At 31.4% G+C, this 17,592-nt stretch overlaps 1 protein-coding gene across 1 annotated transcript in view; it reads right to left on the bottom strand.

Moving 5' to 3' along the window:
* LOC148282512 (RYamide receptor-like) overlaps nt 1–17,592 on the bottom strand; it is an 86,197-nt gene that overhangs the window by 37,270 nt on the left and 31,335 nt on the right. Inside the window, exons 2-3 of the mRNA XM_088224993.1 lie at nt 9,769–9,898; nt 4,769–4,971 (exon numbers count right to left, since the gene is read on the bottom strand). Coding sequence (XP_088081119.1) covers nt 4,769–4,971; nt 9,769–9,895 — 330 coding nt within the window. The 5' untranslated portion in view covers nt 9,896–9,898. The remainder of the gene's footprint in view (nt 1–4,768; nt 4,972–9,768; nt 9,899–17,592) is intronic.

Raw genomic sequence — 17,592 nt, forward strand, 5'->3', positions numbered from 1 at the left:
TTTTCCTAGATCATATTCCTTTTTTCTGTAACGATTTCCTGTAACACTTCATTGTCTCAATTAAACACATTTTAAACAGTTTTAGCAGAAGCACAGTTATAAAATCACGAAGTTGTGGTTCAATATAATGACATGTTTAAAACAATGCTTTAAATGAATATTGTCTTTTTTTTCACTCTTTTATCTACACATTGGTGACTTGTAAATATTAACTCAATGTTTTTGACAATTGAACACATACTTTTGAATTTAAAACTAAAGTTGGAGAGAAGAACTATATATCGTACCCAGCCCTTTTGAGAGAATTTGAATAATATAAACTTAAAATATTAGAAATCAAACATTGATTTGAGTCTACTGAACACTTTATTTTATTTTCACAAACATAAAAAATATAAAAACAAATTTCGTCACAATTATTTCGCCTTGTTACGGCATTTTCAAACGAATGTAAAGATTAGATGGATAGAATGTCCTTATATAGCATATATATAATTAAGGGTTTTTAAGTAGAAAATAAAAATAATCTTATGAACCAGAGCATGTATATTAATCATAATTGAAGGAAAAAACAATAGTTATTATTAAAATAGATATATATATAAAAACCAAAAGTTTCAATTAGTTATTTTTAACTACATATTCAGAACACATAAGATCCTTTAAAAATAAAAAAAAAAGATTCTCAATTTGCCAATCACTTAATTGAAAATAATCATAAAATTCATGTCTCAAATAAACCAATTCCATTACATGTTGAAAGCAAAGGGCGTAAACTTAATATACTCGAACAAATGAAAATTAATAAATATCTAAATAACCCTAATTTTAAAATAATACATGAATAAACCAACCTAATATCTTCACCACTATTAAACATATTTAAATAGACTCTTTTTCTTCACTTTGTCCCTTTATGTACACGCTTATATAACGCGTAATTAATAGATGAATCATGTTACAATTTTATTTATATATTTTGATAAGAAATTCTTAAAAATAGAAATATTGTAAAATAATACATTTATGTTTATATAAATTTCTTCATAATATTTCAATCATGTTTTAAAATTGAAAAAAACAGCAACCTATTAAAATATTACAGATATATTTTTGACCGCAATTATCTAAAGTTTAAAACTATAAAGCTTTATTGATTATCTCACAAAACATACTTGTATGTCAATAAATACTTACTTTTTTATTTTTTTTCTGAAATTCAAATATAAATACCTTAATTCCCCATTATCTATTGAACACTCAGCCTTGCCCTTAACTTATTGGTTTTTCCCTCAATTATGATTAATGTACATGTTATAGTTTAAAATATTATTTTTATTTTCTTCTTAAGTACCTTAAATTATATAACTTCATAAGGACATTCAATCCATCTAATCTTCACATTTGTTTGAAAATTCCCTAACAAGGCGAAACAATTGTCACGAAATTTTTGTTTTTATATTTGTAAAAATAAAATAAAGTATTCAGTAGACTCAAATCAGCTTTTGAATTCTAATATTTTAAGTTTAAATATGAAGTTCTACAAAATAAACACCAAATCAATCAATGTGTAAAAATATAACCTGTTTTTGTGTGTCGGTTGAAGTAAAATACGTTTAACAATATAAATTAGTAGTTGAACCTATTTTTGTGTGTTGTGTCAAGAAATAATTCTCGCCATTCCTTTGTAAACTGTGGACACCCTGAAATGTTGGATTAACTTTGTGACAGCCCTGCATAATGCGTTGAATGCTGACCAATGAAGATCTGGCTGCGCACGGGCACGTCCTGTGCGTTCCGATACAGGCGCCAGCTTGCCTCACAAGCCCGGGCAGTCCTAGGCACATTTTGAAACAAGTCAAACCTTGGTTCAACTAAACGAAATTTACAGCATCGCGTAAGTGGATTCACCAGCCGCGTAGAAGAACGATGCCTTTCGTTGCAACTTGGACCCACGTTTCCCACTAGAGTTCACTCAAGTACAGTAAAGTGATCTTATCGTAATTGTGCGCCAAGTTCCAATACTATCTTAATCGGGAACCTCCAGTTTTTAAGCAAAACAATCTTTAAAACACGCACCTCATAGTGTAATGTTCATACATTGCAAAAAGCCGCCCGACACAACAACTGACAGTAGTTCAGTTTTTTTCTCATCGTGCTCAATAAACAGTTAAAATAATTGACTATAAATCCACAGCATTCCTGTTGCATTTAATTTCTAAGTGCTCTGGAAACAGTTTCGAAATTTCTGATAAAACCGTATCTAGCGCACCTTCGCCGTCGCGTTGCAAAGGACATTTTTTTTAACCCTGCCTGCCGCGAATATTGTTGGCCTGCACTATGCCTGCCCGAGGTCCTAGGGAAGGAAATAAGTGTCATAATCCACACCCGTTGTCATCCTTGAAGCGTCCTAGAGGTGCTTTTCTCAAGAGTTCCGGCCTTGTCAACGGCAGCGCGCACAAAAGGAATCTTTAACCAGACAAGCGTCAGTTTGTTTCTTCGTCGCCCTCGTGGTGTAATGGTCAGCGCGTTTGCCTACCATACAAAAGGTCTCGGATTCGATTCCTGACATGGTTGATATGAAACACATATTTTAAAGGGTGTTTTTTATGAATATTTCATAGCCCATGAACTGGTAACTGAAACGTAAGAATGATTTTCTTACCTTTGAAACAGAAATGATCAAGATACGCTGCGATTGGTGTACCAATGCAGTGCTCTTTGCACCATTAAGTGCGGAAAGGAAATAATGATAATGATGATTGTTTTTTCTGTCTACCGTTGTTACCATTTATTCCTGTTAGAACTTTGATATGGTGAGGCGATAAAACGTCGCATGTAGAATTTACAAACTTAACTTAAACTTAACCCGCTGTAATCGCCTTGGTTTATTTGAGTCAAAGTTGTACTAACGACTTCTTGTTTTAGGCTAATGTAAAGGTTATTCCTTCTTTGTCCATTGCACATCTGTAGGTGGTGTGAATTTTGATTTAATTTTACGTGCATGTATGTTTTTCTAGTCACATCATAACCCTTCTTTAAGTTACTCGTAGACTAGTCCCTTTTCGTTTACAAGGTTATACCCATACACATATACTCGATTGAGTTACCAAATGAAATACCATCGGAACGAGTGTCACGAGTCCAAAGCTTCGTACCCTCCCACCGAGATTAAACATAGTCCTTCATCTGCTCTGCCGGCTGGTTGCCGCTAAGAGTGAACAATTTTGAGCTACGGATTGTGTCTATGAGGATCAACTGAATTTCTTAGAGAAGTCGCACCGAGGAGGTAGAGCCTCTCGCGTTTTAACCCAACATATTTATTCCTTTCCTCTTTTATTATTTTTTATTTATGATAAATACGTTTAATTAAATAAACTAGTATGAGGAGAATGTTGTTTTTGAGTGTTTGAAGATTAATAAGTTAAATTTGATAAACTTTAGGCAATATGACTTCACAATATTATGAGCAAATATTAATTGTTTTTAAAAAAATATAATTTTTCGTATTTTTCAATAATAGATTAGTAACTTTAATGTCGCCAGCTAGTGTTGTGAATAAAAAATTATTTTGACTATTTTTGTCAGTAAAATGTTTTACCGATTCAGTGAAATTAAGATAATTTTACTGCTGTTTTAAAAATATTTTTATCGTATTTTGTAATAAAAATATTAGGACTTACATTATTTTTTTAAATTTAATTTTGTCGTTTCTTCAGTTTTTCCCGCAATGTTGAAGAAGTTTATCGTATAAAAAAACTGCAATAAACGCTGCAAAAAATGTTCTTGCCTTTACCAATACAAAACGCACAATCATTAAAAATAACCAGAAAACATTTGCATAATTTATGAAGATGGCAATTTTTTTATATAGAACTAAAACAGAGGATTGAATTTAATTTAGTCAGTGTAAAGATAGTGTTTACAAATCGTGCACCCCACACAGCAGTCACGGTTCTTACTCTTGTTACGATTGTGATTCCTAATCCTTTTTGCCCGGGGGGTACCCAGCCAACAAGAATAATATCAGGACTATCGAAGTTTATTTTTCAGAAAATTTTATTTGAGGGAACACTCGTACTTCTTTTAATTACTTTACACCAATAATTGTGCTAAGATTACATATTACATAGAATTTTTACTTACAAACTTGAATGTAGGTTTGATATTTTTTCACTACTACATTTTTAAAAATAAAAATCAAGAAATAATATTGGCACAACGATCTAATGATTGAATAGCATAATGAGGAAGTTCAGTGGATTTTTTTGCTGTTTTTTTATTTCTTAATAGACTATTAAACTAAGACCAAAAACTTTTTTTTCATTTCATAAATCGTATTATAAGCGCTTTTTTGTATTTCTGAAATCACTCCGCGTGTGACGTCAGCGGTTCGTTTCCGCTTATTCTTATACAATTCATCCCATCGGTCCATTCATGGCAAGCAAACCGGAAATTTTCCATAGCTCTCATATGATAGGTTGATTCATATGAACCAGTGACGTCATTCAAAGAAGTATGTTTTTATTAGAAATTTCTTATTATTTTTTCGTACATTTTCAGGAAACTTTGCCGTACAATTTTATGCTCCAATTTTTACCGCGTGCAAGAAAACACTTATTGCATCAAATTCCTCGTAGGGATGAAGTTCCTCATTGCTTTTGTCATTTCTGAAAGCATTGAAAACTTTAAGTTGTGTCATTATTTTTGCATTTTTTTATTTGTGCCACTATTATTCCTGAAATAATAATCACTTAAAGAAGCTCACCTGAAACGGAATAGCAAATAGGCCAATGACAATATCTGCCAGAGCCAGGTTCGAAATGAAGAAGTTGGTGACATTTTGCATTCTTTTAGATGTCACAACTATCCATATGATGAGAAGGTTGCCAATGACTGCGAGTACCGAAATAGTTCCATAGCAGAACGCCAGCAGCACCACCAATCCGAGCGGTACTTCGTACAAACCACCTGGTAGAGAAAACACTAGTTGAAATGTGGCGGGTTACTAATTATTTATTTATTTTTAAGAAACAAACAGTCGACAATGATATAGTAACATTTAAAAAAATACAGTTTAAAGACAGACCAGCGAAGTTTCTAAATAAGAATCATACATATTATTAAATTGTGTTAGAACAAAAGGGTGTGTTTATGTATATGAGAGTAAGTGTAGATGTGTGTTTATGTGTATTAGTGTAGGAGTAAATGTTCAGGTGTGTGTAAGTGGAATCATCTCCCATCCACCATCAAAAATGTTACTACATTATCTCTGTTTAAATCACGTCTGAAGAAACATCTCCTTTCTCTTCCTTAATCTCTCCTCCTTTCCTTTTTCCTCTTTCCTCTTTTTTCCTTTTTCCCATTGAGTAATAGTTTTGATTTAAGGTAATTTATAAACAAATACGTTTATTTCTATTTTTATATATTTTTAACTTTTTAATCTTTTTTTTTTCTATTGAATATGTTCTGTAACTTGAATTATAAAAATAAAACTTTTATTTTATTGGTTGGTTGGAAGAAATTGCCATTTGGCAATAAGCCCGCCAATGTACAAATAACATTATGTACAAAAAGTTAAATAAATAAAAGTGTGAGCATCATTAAATAGTTAGTGGGATCGTATCACAGCCAGAAATAATGAGTCTTAATTTATTTTTAAATAAATTAAGGGGCATGCGAAATATATCAATAGATGAGAAAAAAGCATTATAGTTAGATATAGAGCGAGAACGATAGAGGAAAGAGTGTTGTGCATAGTAAGTGCTACAGACTGGCAGATGGAATAAATACTTATTTCTTGTCACACGAAAGGGGACATTAGGATGAATTTTGGAGAGTAGGTTAAAAAAGTCTAAATTATTATTTGATCATTTATGTAAATAGCATAATTCAGATACAGTGCGTCTATTTTCAAGGGTAAAAATCCATTTTGTTTGGTAGATTGGCTGTAAGTACAAGTGTTTTATTGTTTTTATAATCAAGGTATTATAAAAATTTCGTTGAACATTTTCAATCCTTTCTATGTTTGTTATGTATTGTGGGCTCCACACAACGGATGCAAACTCCAAATTACTGCGTACAAAAGTGTTGTCTAAAGTTTTTAATGTATGTAATTATTAAGAAAATGATATTGATTTTTTATAAATAAAGTATAGGAAGCGATAAAAATTATTTTTTTCATACACTAAAATTCGACATTTTACTTTTCGTTTTTTAGTTCAAAGGGCAGTTTATTAAATTGGTAATGGGTAATATTTTCCAGATGTTGTTTTTCGAACTTCCTTGAACGAAATTTGGTTACATGAAGATTTTTTAAGATTTAGTATTTAATTACTTTTTTATAACGTCTATACGGCTTTTACATATGGGTATAAGAAAACATGTACCAATTTACATTGAAAAATACACAATGAAATCTGAAGTTGTAGTTATAATGAAAAATAAGAAATTCTTAAAATGGCACAAGTTTTTATTACAAATTATAAGTTACTAAGGTAAATGTAGAGAAAAATTTTAATGAAGATTCTTTTAAAATTGTACTACGAAAAAAGTCAATTATAGACACGTCTTCGAAAAGATAATACATACATCGAAATTCCTTACAGTCAGTTTCTTTACAGTTAATTCTACTCTTCCATTTTTCTCTCACAAAATTTTCTTCATCTCTACTAAGTTGTCTCTAACATAATAATTTATTTATTTATTTATTTGCACTCTTTATCAAAATACAATTCCATGTTTACTTTGCCCAGCTATCAAAGGTACACACCCCGTTCCAAGCTAGGCAATTACATTTTAATATATTATAATAGTTGACAAATTAATATAGAGCACAGACAAACAAAATATAAACAAGATATATATAAGATATATATAATTAAAGCCAATATTGATATAAAAACGTTAAATGAAATTACCCGGTTCAAAAAAGTTTTTAAAAAAAAACCAGTAATAAAATAAATCGAATGAACCTCACCAAAATAAATAAATAATTGTATTGTACCTGTGATGTCACTAAACTCCTCCTAAATGGTTTAACCGATTTACGTGCGGTTTTTTGCATATCAATCAACTTGGCGATACGCATGTTTGTAGATCTCTAAAATCTCCAATCGTTGCGTCACGTCGCGTCTATCAGGTCTGCTAGTATAATAGTTGTCCAAAAAAAGTCATATTAATCATGGTTAGAACGGTGACTATGGTATTTTGTTGAAAATCATTACTTTTGATGATCAACTCGGTAGTGACATTCCTAGCCTAAACTCCCATACTGTATTCCAAAGAAATATTGTTAAAATGGGTATAATTATGATTTTACTTATGTGTTTGCATTATTGTTTTTATCTCTTGCTAAAAGTATATTATTGGTTTCTTCCCCTCAAAATGCACATTTGCGCCTAATTATCATCATCATACCTTTTAGCCCTAAACGATGGTGCATTTGGCTGTGCATTTGTACATCAGGTGCAGAGTATTTCGGTCATCTGTTACATGAAGGTGCAAGGTAATGCAATACATCTAACTCTTCAGGTGCTAGTCCAAGAACAGGGAAATATTGCAGTATAAAACACATTTAAAACAAAGATTTCCCTACCGGGAATCGAACCTATGACCTCGAGCATGGTAGGCGAATACGCCAACCGCTACACTGCGAGACAAGCTTATCTTCACTCGATTTTCTTTTTCAAGAATTTTATCTAAGAGTAGCCATTGAGTCGAAATTACGTGTCCAGGGTTCTGGTTCCATTTCATGTACAGAACTGCAGGCTTACTCTGTCACAATTTCGTTTCGAAAGTTCGGTCGTTCGCCATATGTCCACCTCGATTTCGCTTTCGTTCATTCTAATACTATACGAATGAATTTTCAAAACGAATTAATCACAGAATACGGCCAATGTATTTTTAATGGCCTAATAATTTGAGTCCGAAGCGATTACCCATAAATTAATATTTTCATCGGATCGAACTGACAAGAACTCTAAAAATCGGCACCGTCAAATATACTTAAAAAGGTGTTTGACGTGGATTATTATTATTAAGGAGTAAAATATACAAAGCAAAGACTCCACTATATCATTATTTGACAAAGTTATAGTAAGCTTATGATAATGAAAATACAGATCTGAGTGTAAAATACAAACAGAACCCTAGACGAAAGGTTAACTCCCAGGTATAAACCGTGAAAAAGGAAAATATTAAGTTTGTTGCTTTTCAAAACAAAGTATCATAGTCCCTGGATGGATGCCTAAAGCTTAAATCCGATTAGGTTGATTTTTTAAGGGTATAATTTATATGGAATTTTGTAAAATGAATTCATCAAAATTCGAGTTTCAACTCGTTTCTGTAAAAATTATGTAAATACGTTTAAAAAAATCAAAACCAACAAAAAATAAAAATATTAAACCTACAAAATTCATAAAGCCGGGGATTATAACAATAAGATAATAAAGGAATATTGGTGATGCGAGAGAGAGGCGCTAAAGTAATTTCTTCGATAGCTAGGGAGCGCATAAACTAATCCAAGATGGTCTAACAAGGTCAGCCAACACACAAGTTATTAGGGACGTTTACTGCCACCTAATATAAAATGGAAATCAACTCACCTGTTTGAAGTGTTCCCCCTCGCTAGACTAGATATTATATGCGGGAATGATGCGGATATTAAGTTCTTTCTCAATTCGGCTTTGTGTATCAGGTGATGCGGTGATGATAAAAATGCTATTGATTTTTTATAACGGTAACTATCTGAAGACAGCTGTAGGCATAAAATTAAGAATAGTCCAGAAACCGCATATGCACATTAAACAGAAACCGACTAAACTACTTATAAATGAGTAGGTTTACGTTTTGACCCATTAGTTTATTTGTAGACGTCGCACAGTACGCAACTCCTGATTTGAATTCAACTATGCCGTGTTGTGTCCTTTTAAAGTGTAGAAATACTGCTAAAATGTAAAAGAAACAGGATGGTATCACATTTCATGTGTAATTTTTCTATCTGTCAGATTGTTGAAGAAACAAAATGGAAATTTCATTATTGTTGCCAGGGTAATAAACTTTTCGACCCTATTTTGCTCATCTAATAAGAGAAAAAATGAAAATTCGGCCTCGGATTAAACGACTCTGTGGTAGACATTTGACGGACATTATCTTTTAAACCTCAAATATTATTTAACATGATATAAAAATATCAGTTTTATGTAAAATAAAATTTGTTTTATATTTTAAGTTTAAAGTTCATTAATTCAATAACTTCTATTAAATGACCCTTTACTTATCTACTCTGTTGTGTCAATCAATATTTCCGCGGGCACAATAAAATTTAAGAGAAGCTAACAGATTGCCTTTTTTTACCTTACACCACGACATCACGAATGCGCGCGGCGAAAGTGGGGCATAGTGGGGGAAATTTTGAACACAGTCCGATGTATTCAAATATGATTCTACGCTCCTTCTGGACTATTCTTAATTCTATGGCTGTAGGCATGTTATTTTGCTTTCAGTTTATCAAGCGGATCACAGAAGAAATATTCTTTTGTTTTTAAGTAAAAATATAGCTGTCAGTTTGATTGAATTTATAAATTGTTGCAATGCGGTTGGTACTTCCAGGCTGCTCAGGTTCCTACCTCTCAAAGTAAAGCCGACAACCAAAATGTACAAATGGCAGTAAACATTCACGCGTGACCAAATATAATAAAGGAAATTTCTCATTCCCATAAATGTGATCATAATTTTATTTTTAATAATAAACTATATATAGCTCACTATATTCCTGGCTCCAGTCAATGTGGATGGGAGTGCGGTTGACCAAAGGAGTGTTGAAGTAGAAATCTGTTAAATGTTCCACAGCCGTCGTGTCGTTCGTGAGCGTACTAATATTTTGGAAGTCCATAATCTGAAACAAAAACAAAACAACAGCTTACTCACACTCGTTCATGGATAAACTTCGAGTACCTTTTTTTTCCCCCTGAGTCCGGGTGGAAAGAAGGATACATTTTGAAATAGAACCACAAGTGATCACGATTTGCGACTCGCTGACTTTCTTCAGACTAAAATTCTTATAATGTGTCGAAGGGTATTGATTACTGATTTGAGAATTCGCATTTCAAGTTTGAGGTTTCGGGTTCAAATACCGATAGAATCAACATGTAATGTTGATTTTTGATGTGTTTTACAGTAATGACTAACGGGGCTGGATTGAAAGCGTGAGACTGATGGTCTCACCTTCACATATCAAATTTTTGAGATTCGCTGCAGTTGAAGTGCTACTAAAGTGCCTCATGTTTCACTGGCTGATGAAGATTTGTTGTTTTATTTATGAATTTATCTAATATATGGCCTAAGGCAATTACAGCACTCGTAGGCGGAAACAATATACAAGAAACTGAACAAAAAGAAAATAAAACCATATAATATATTCAATATAATGACAGGCGCCGTGGCGCAGTTGGTAAGACGGCCAACTGTGATACTAGCGTAGCACGTTCGATTTCCGCCAGTTGCAAGAAAAAAATCCAAGAAAGATTTTTTTCTCTATTGGTCTGGGTGTTGTGGTGTATTTTTCACTGCCTCCTTCCATATCCCCTCTATCCCACCTGCTGACAATCCTCAAAATAGAGGCTTAGCGGGTAATTCCTTTAAACCACCTGTTTCGTGTACCAATAAGTAAAACATCGTATGTTAAAAATGCTTTTTTTCGAAGGACTTTTTCAGTGTACAATACAAAATTCAAATATATAGATTACACAAACGTCACTCTGTCATATTTAAAATTTACACTAAAAATGCATTATGTAACTTGGTTGACATTATAATAATAAATATGTACATCTCCCTTCCCCTCCTTATCCTCTCTTCAAGCATCCTTGTCCTAATCTCGCACAATTTACAATAACTTACTGTTCTTAAAAAAATAAAAAGATAGATTATTGAAAAATATTGACGAGTACATGAAAATCACAATTTTATATGTGTTTATTCAATATGTAATTTATTTTCTTTACTCACTTTGTGGAAATCTGTTATTAGTTCTGAGTTTATTCACTATTTCTGTTTGTTTACTATAAATATGTATGTAGAACTGTTGGTTTCCCAAATAAAATAAAATAAAAAATAATAAAAAGAGTAATAACAAAAAGTTTGCAATATATTCAAGAATACGATCAACATAAATACTCGTATTTTACTTACTCGAAAATTCATGCCAATTCTTTTTCACCTCACATTGTTTGTGATCTACGAAAAGCGGGAAGGTTTAACCCAGCCCTTCCCAGAGTGGTATATATCGACCCTAGGGGTCTACCTCAACCTGTAGGGGGTCCATGGCAGTGTGGATCCACGAGATGTAAATGAGGGTCTAAGAGAGTGGATCCCATTTAAGCAGGCGCAGGCGGTAGCAAAGTTATACCGTTGATGAAATAATCCACCTAACACAGATAGTATCTTAGAAGGTACTAACGTAATACTTTCTTATGATAGATATTAATTTTCTAATTATATGAATTGTCATCATCATCATAACCTTTCCGCACCTAATGGTCGATAGGGCACTTCATTGGCACACCATTTCATAATTTTTTTGCACATATTTTTTTTCGTCAAAATCACTTTTAGCGTAGTTTTTTTTTTTCAGTTTGTTTTATTATTATAAAAAAATAACAGATATGGTTAATCGATGACCTTTGCATGTAATATATGTAACTACTCAAACTTCACTGGTCCATTTGAATAAAGTGAATTTTGTATTCTCTACAAGTATTTAATAGTTGCACAGTATGTTTTCCTGGATAAAATATAATAAAAATTGAAAACAAGAAAAAAATGTTTTACTAGACGTTGCTTAAACAATTCATATTAACAATAATAACGCCAAAAAATAAAAGTGATTTATAAATTAGAAAACATACGAATAATCATAAAAATTAAAGCATAAATACGAATTACGAAATATAACAACATTATTAAAATAAACATAAAAATTTCTAAGAGTAATTAAAATTGAAGCGAGTTCCAAAACAAACAATATTAGAAAAACTAGAATTTATTTAAAAATTAAAACAAACACAATTTTTATTCATTCAAATAATTTACGGGATTTAAAATGGTCTGTTTTTATCCAATTGCTTACCATTTTTCTATTTATTTACATTGCCACTGACGGACGTCTTTGTGTCGGGGTCCAACATGTTAAACCCCGGGGCCCAATACTGTAAAAGGTCAGTTCTGCTTTGAGGTATTCTAAAGTTTATGCTAGTTGCACATCTCGTTTCCATATTTTGCTGGGTTCAATACTTTTATTGAAGACCGGAAGTTTGTTAAAATCCTATAATAAAGCTGTTTGACAGTGAGATAATTAGTTTATCCAAATTTAGTATGAGATGGGTAGATGGTGTAACGAATAAATTTAAGTACGTGCTTCGTCACACGGTTATTTGAACATACTACATTCGCCGTTTTTCTACGGTCCGATGTTAAATCTATTTGTCATAACGAACCATCTTTTTTGGTCTCTGATTTGGATAAGAGAACAGGCAAGGGATACGTTGCTGGGTGTGGTTGAAACTGGATAAATAAGGAGGCAATCTCTCGGAGGTTATCCCGAAACCTATAGATTATGAGACACGATTAAGGGTGAGTTTATTTAAATTAATATCTCAACTATTGAACGTCGTTGTGATATAACGCTTATTAGATTTGTGTTCATAACCAGTTTATTTTTTTACCTCAATAATATGTATTATTAAATGTTCTGACACAACGTGGGAGGCGATCAATAATGCTATTTCTGATATAAAAACACCGCAAAATTTCCATTTTCAATTAATTTAATCCTGGTCGAACATGATGACAATTTCATTACTTTTTAGCCTGGCAAAGATGTAAAACACAATAGCTCAAATATGTCGACGCTGGCACCATTTGATCGTGGTTTATACCAAATAATTTGCTGACTAAAAAATATGGGTAATCTCAATAATAACGTTATGTGAAATACAAAATCCACTTATTTTATCTCAAGTTGATGTACCCCGCGGGGGACTCAATTACATTCAAGCGAGCTGCAAAATTATGATTTAGGACATTTTTACAACAAAATCATTTCATTTATTTCACACTTTGTATCGATGTCTAAATTCAAAATCCATTATGCTTGAGCAAATACACAACGTATTTTGAACCAAACGTCTGCATAAAGTCAATTTATGCAGACGTTTTAAATTGATAATGATAATTGGCTTCACTCTTTTTTTTTAATTTAGACTCTGCAAAGTGATTATGGTTAATTTTTATATTTCAAAAACAGTTACTTTACAACATTTTCTTTTATCTATTATAAATTTGAATTTTCAACTTAATGTTTAACACCATATTTGCATCAGATATTACATTATATCTGTTACTAAGATATTTGCTTCGTATCTTAAAATTTATTTGGATTAGATACTTTTTTATATTTACTATTTAAATTAACATATTGCGAATTATTTTAATGTCTTCTGAGAAGGTTTAAATATATCTGCAATTTAATAAAAGTTGCCTTTATTATTAAATTAATTTTAATCAAAAAAGCTCCTTTCATTTGAAATTTGGTCTTATGCGCAATTTCACATGCGGTGAGAGAGTATGTTTGGTCGAAGTTTGGTTTTGTTTCTTGTGACTGACCTGATTTATCTGACCGGTGGATGAAAAACCTTAGGTGGGTGGTTCACTTCTAATTTCTGCATCACAGCAAGTGGCAGTTTCAGCATTATTTTCAGTAAAGTCGGGTTGTGGTCCTGAGGCTAGTGTCGTCCGTGGTTCGAATCCCACTCTACCCCAACTCGATTCCATTTTCTAATAGTGAGTTATTTACAACTCGTTGAAAGTGGCCCTCAAAAATTAAATAATTAGGTAAATTTTCTTGAAAGAGTCCAAAAAAATTCTTACGGTATATAAATTTTTAAATTACGATTTTTTACTAAAAACATTGAATTTGTTAAACCTTAACGATAGAAAAAAAATTATAGACCTTATAAATTTATTCAAAATTGTAAATTCAATATGGGATTGCTCTGAACTGTTATCTCTCATCAACTTCAGGGTGCCTGGAAGAATGACTAGACAGGTGCCACCGTTTTGTAGCAACAATTCACGGACAGTGTATACTTGTAATGCAGTATTAAATAGACTTCATGAACTCGGCAATAGTTATTCCCACGTATCTGATATATTAAGTGTAGGGTATTGTTCCTATAGAACAAACTTTTTGAACTTTTTCAAAGATGGTGAATGGTAATTATATTTATTTATTCATGCATTTCATATACAACTTTTTGTTCACTTTGCCTAGCTGTGTGAAACAGTACTTATGATTTTCTGGTTGTTTTACTATAGAATGTTTTATTATTTAAACTTTCTACTGAATATGCTGTATAATTTTTGGTTATTTTTTAAATATAAATCTTGTATAATTTTTGGTGTGATTTTTTATTTTTTTATTTTATAAATCTTGTTTTTTATATTCATGTTTTGGAAAAAAAAATGGTAATATTATAAATATTTGTTAAAGGCAGATTTGCCGTTTATGTTAATAAAATAAAAAAAATTAATAAAATAAAATAAATCATAAGAACGCAAATATCTCTTTTTAAAAGAAAAAAAAAAGTTTTTTGGAGATTTGCCAATTGCCCTAAAATTGACTCTAAACAACCATCCTATTTAATTATTTCATATGATGCGACCGATTAAAACAGTACAAAATATACTGATTCAATCGCTATGTAATCTAAAACAACTTTCGATGATTAAAACTCGTGTATCAATTTTCGAAGTTTTTTGGTGGTCAAAATAATGTGGAATTCCCATTTAAGATGGCTGTGTTAGTAACAAAATAAATAATAATAATTACAACAATTCCGAAATAGCTCCCAAATTAAATATAATGCACTCTCCGCCAGGAATGTTGAAGTAATGCAAACAAAATTAATTTGACAGCACAAATGGCTCAGTCGAAAAAACGGTCGGTAATTTTCAATTCATTGTTTTGTGATATTCATGATGAACAAGCATAGTATACAGATTTTTTTTTTAAATCCTCTTGGTTTATTCTGCAGTATTTCACTTGATAAAAGTATTACGTATTATTTATGTATACCTACACTTCTGTGTAAATGTGTGTATGTACACGCATATATACGTATTTTAATGTTCTGCTGTCATAATACAACGTCAATTATCGCAGGTTTTTTAAGCGATTTTTTTATTTAAAAAATATTTATAGCTTTTACCTGATGATGTTTCTCCTTTTGGACGATTCGTTTCAATCGAACTATCAGATACTTTGTTTGTATTGTTTTTTTTAATGTACACAACTATTCATCAATACAAATACATATCTTCTATTGGAGGGCATCTCGACCGGTTGTGGTGGTTAGGAAGGGGGCTGTAATTACTAAGCAAATAACGACTGTGTTTGCCGAACTCCTTACACTCGATAAAAACAAGTCGAGTTGAGTCGAGGCACCTAAAGGAAACAATAATGATAGCGAGATAAGCAAGATAATATAATATAAAAAAATATTTTAAAATTATTTCGGGCTAAAAATATAAAATTAGTAACATTAAATTAATATCAGGTAATACTGAAATTGTTACCCAGGTATATAATGTATATTATTTTTATCCTGAAATCTTTTCAAGATTTCTGTCAATGTGGATGAATTAACTTCACTCATCCCAAGTTCTAAAACATGTTTTATTTTCTGCATTACTTCATGGGCTGTTAACCCATCACGAAATGCTGACTGTAAATAGAAATTAGAAATTAATGAATTGAAAGCCGAAGGCTGCCGAATTGCCAATATGTACAGAAAAATAGATAGATATGTTCTTTTAATGGGTAAATTCTGATTTCTTTTTCCTGCATGTTCTGGAAAACAGGCATAAAGCCCACAAGTTCCCAATACAGGTTACCATTCTACGAGATTAATTTTTTTATCATTAGCGCAAAGCACTCCCTTTGTTTTTTTATACAGTGGATTCTGTCTCTCCTGTAGACCTCGTTTCTTTCATCGGAGAGCAGTTTTTTACTATTTATTAAATTGTTGACTTGCCTTTGAACGGCTTCTGGATACGTTAAACAGTGCGAGGGATCTCGCTCTAGTATGATTATTGGGAACATGCAAGCTGATCTTTTTCAGCATATTTAAATTATATATACGAGTATTTCCAGATAAAAATCAGCTTACGGAAATGTTTCCCTACAAAAAATTTTTTTTGACTTTTTTTCAAAAAATTAAAACTATTAAATTAAACTATTCCTATATTTCTGAGTGCATTTTTCAAGATGACTCTGCACCGTGTCACCGAGCAAAAACTGTAAATATTATTTTTTCTGACACTGTGATTTATAATGTTCAAAAATATTTATTTTAAAAATATAACTCTAATAAAATCATTCAAGGTCAAAGAATATATAAAAATTCATGGAATTCCAACACTAGATTGGCCCGGAGATTGTCTTGACCTGAACCCGTGGCATAAAATGGCAATCGAAATAAATATACTGAAGGCTTTGTCAAAGGAAAACTTTAAAAACATCATCGAAAAAGTTTGGTTTGAAATCCTTTCTTAAGACTACATACAAAATTTTGTGAAATCCATGCCAAAACGTAGTGAAGCAGTTATAAAAAAAGGAGGAACAACAAAGTACTGATTTTGTTGGTTTTTGATAATTATTAGTGTTATGTACCCATGTAGTTTTATTTTAAATAAATATGTGTTTTTTAAAAATTATATGACCATTTTTAATTTTTGTGCGGAAAAATCGAAAATCTACAAATTAACCGTAATTTTTTTTTTTTTAAATAGTCACTAAATACGTATTTTTTTTGTATAGCATCTTTGAACAGTTTTGTTTAATAATTTTGACTGAAAAGCTATTAAGAAATCACAACAAAAAAAACATTATTTAAAAAAAAATGATAAATTCAGTCTGGAAAGATTTCAGTGCTCGCTACTGATAAAAAAGGCAATGTATGTGTGTCCTCGATAGCTAACGCGGTGACTTAAGGTTTTTTTTAAGCAAAATCGAGCCTGACATTGACAATCTCCTTTAAATGCATCAAATTCAACCTTTTCATTAGATAAGTTATACATTTAATATATTTTGAAGATTAATAATCTCAATATAATTAAATACGCGTTTTTATTGTTCTCATTGAAACATTCTTCTTAAAACTGAGAAATAGGATAGGTATCATATCATATGTGAAATAACACGTTAAAATATAATCGTGGTAATAGCTGTTTCAGATTCGCGACTGATGGTAATTTTTAAAAAATTAAGGAAGCGCTCTAGAAAAAAATCTTCTCAAAGTGTGCAGTGGGCAAAACAAGGTTGAGAACCTGTGGTCTAAAATCATATTCACGATGATTTAACATTATGAATTTTAGTAAATTGAATCCTTAAAAATATTACATTGGCCAAAATTTAAGTGACACATCTGTTGCTGACACTCGACAATGAGAATTTAATCTATTATTCATTTTATATCACCTAATTTGTTAAAAAGAAATATAAGTGCCAGACTTTTGTATTTGTTAAAAAAG

The sequence above is a fragment of the Micrasema longulum genome, unplaced genomic scaffold (genome assembly GCF_059751315.1).
Source record: "Micrasema longulum isolate JH-2025_06_02 unplaced genomic scaffold, ASM5975131v1 h1tg000322l, whole genome shotgun sequence".
Lineage (NCBI taxonomy): Eukaryota > Metazoa > Arthropoda > Insecta > Trichoptera > Brachycentridae > Micrasema > Micrasema longulum.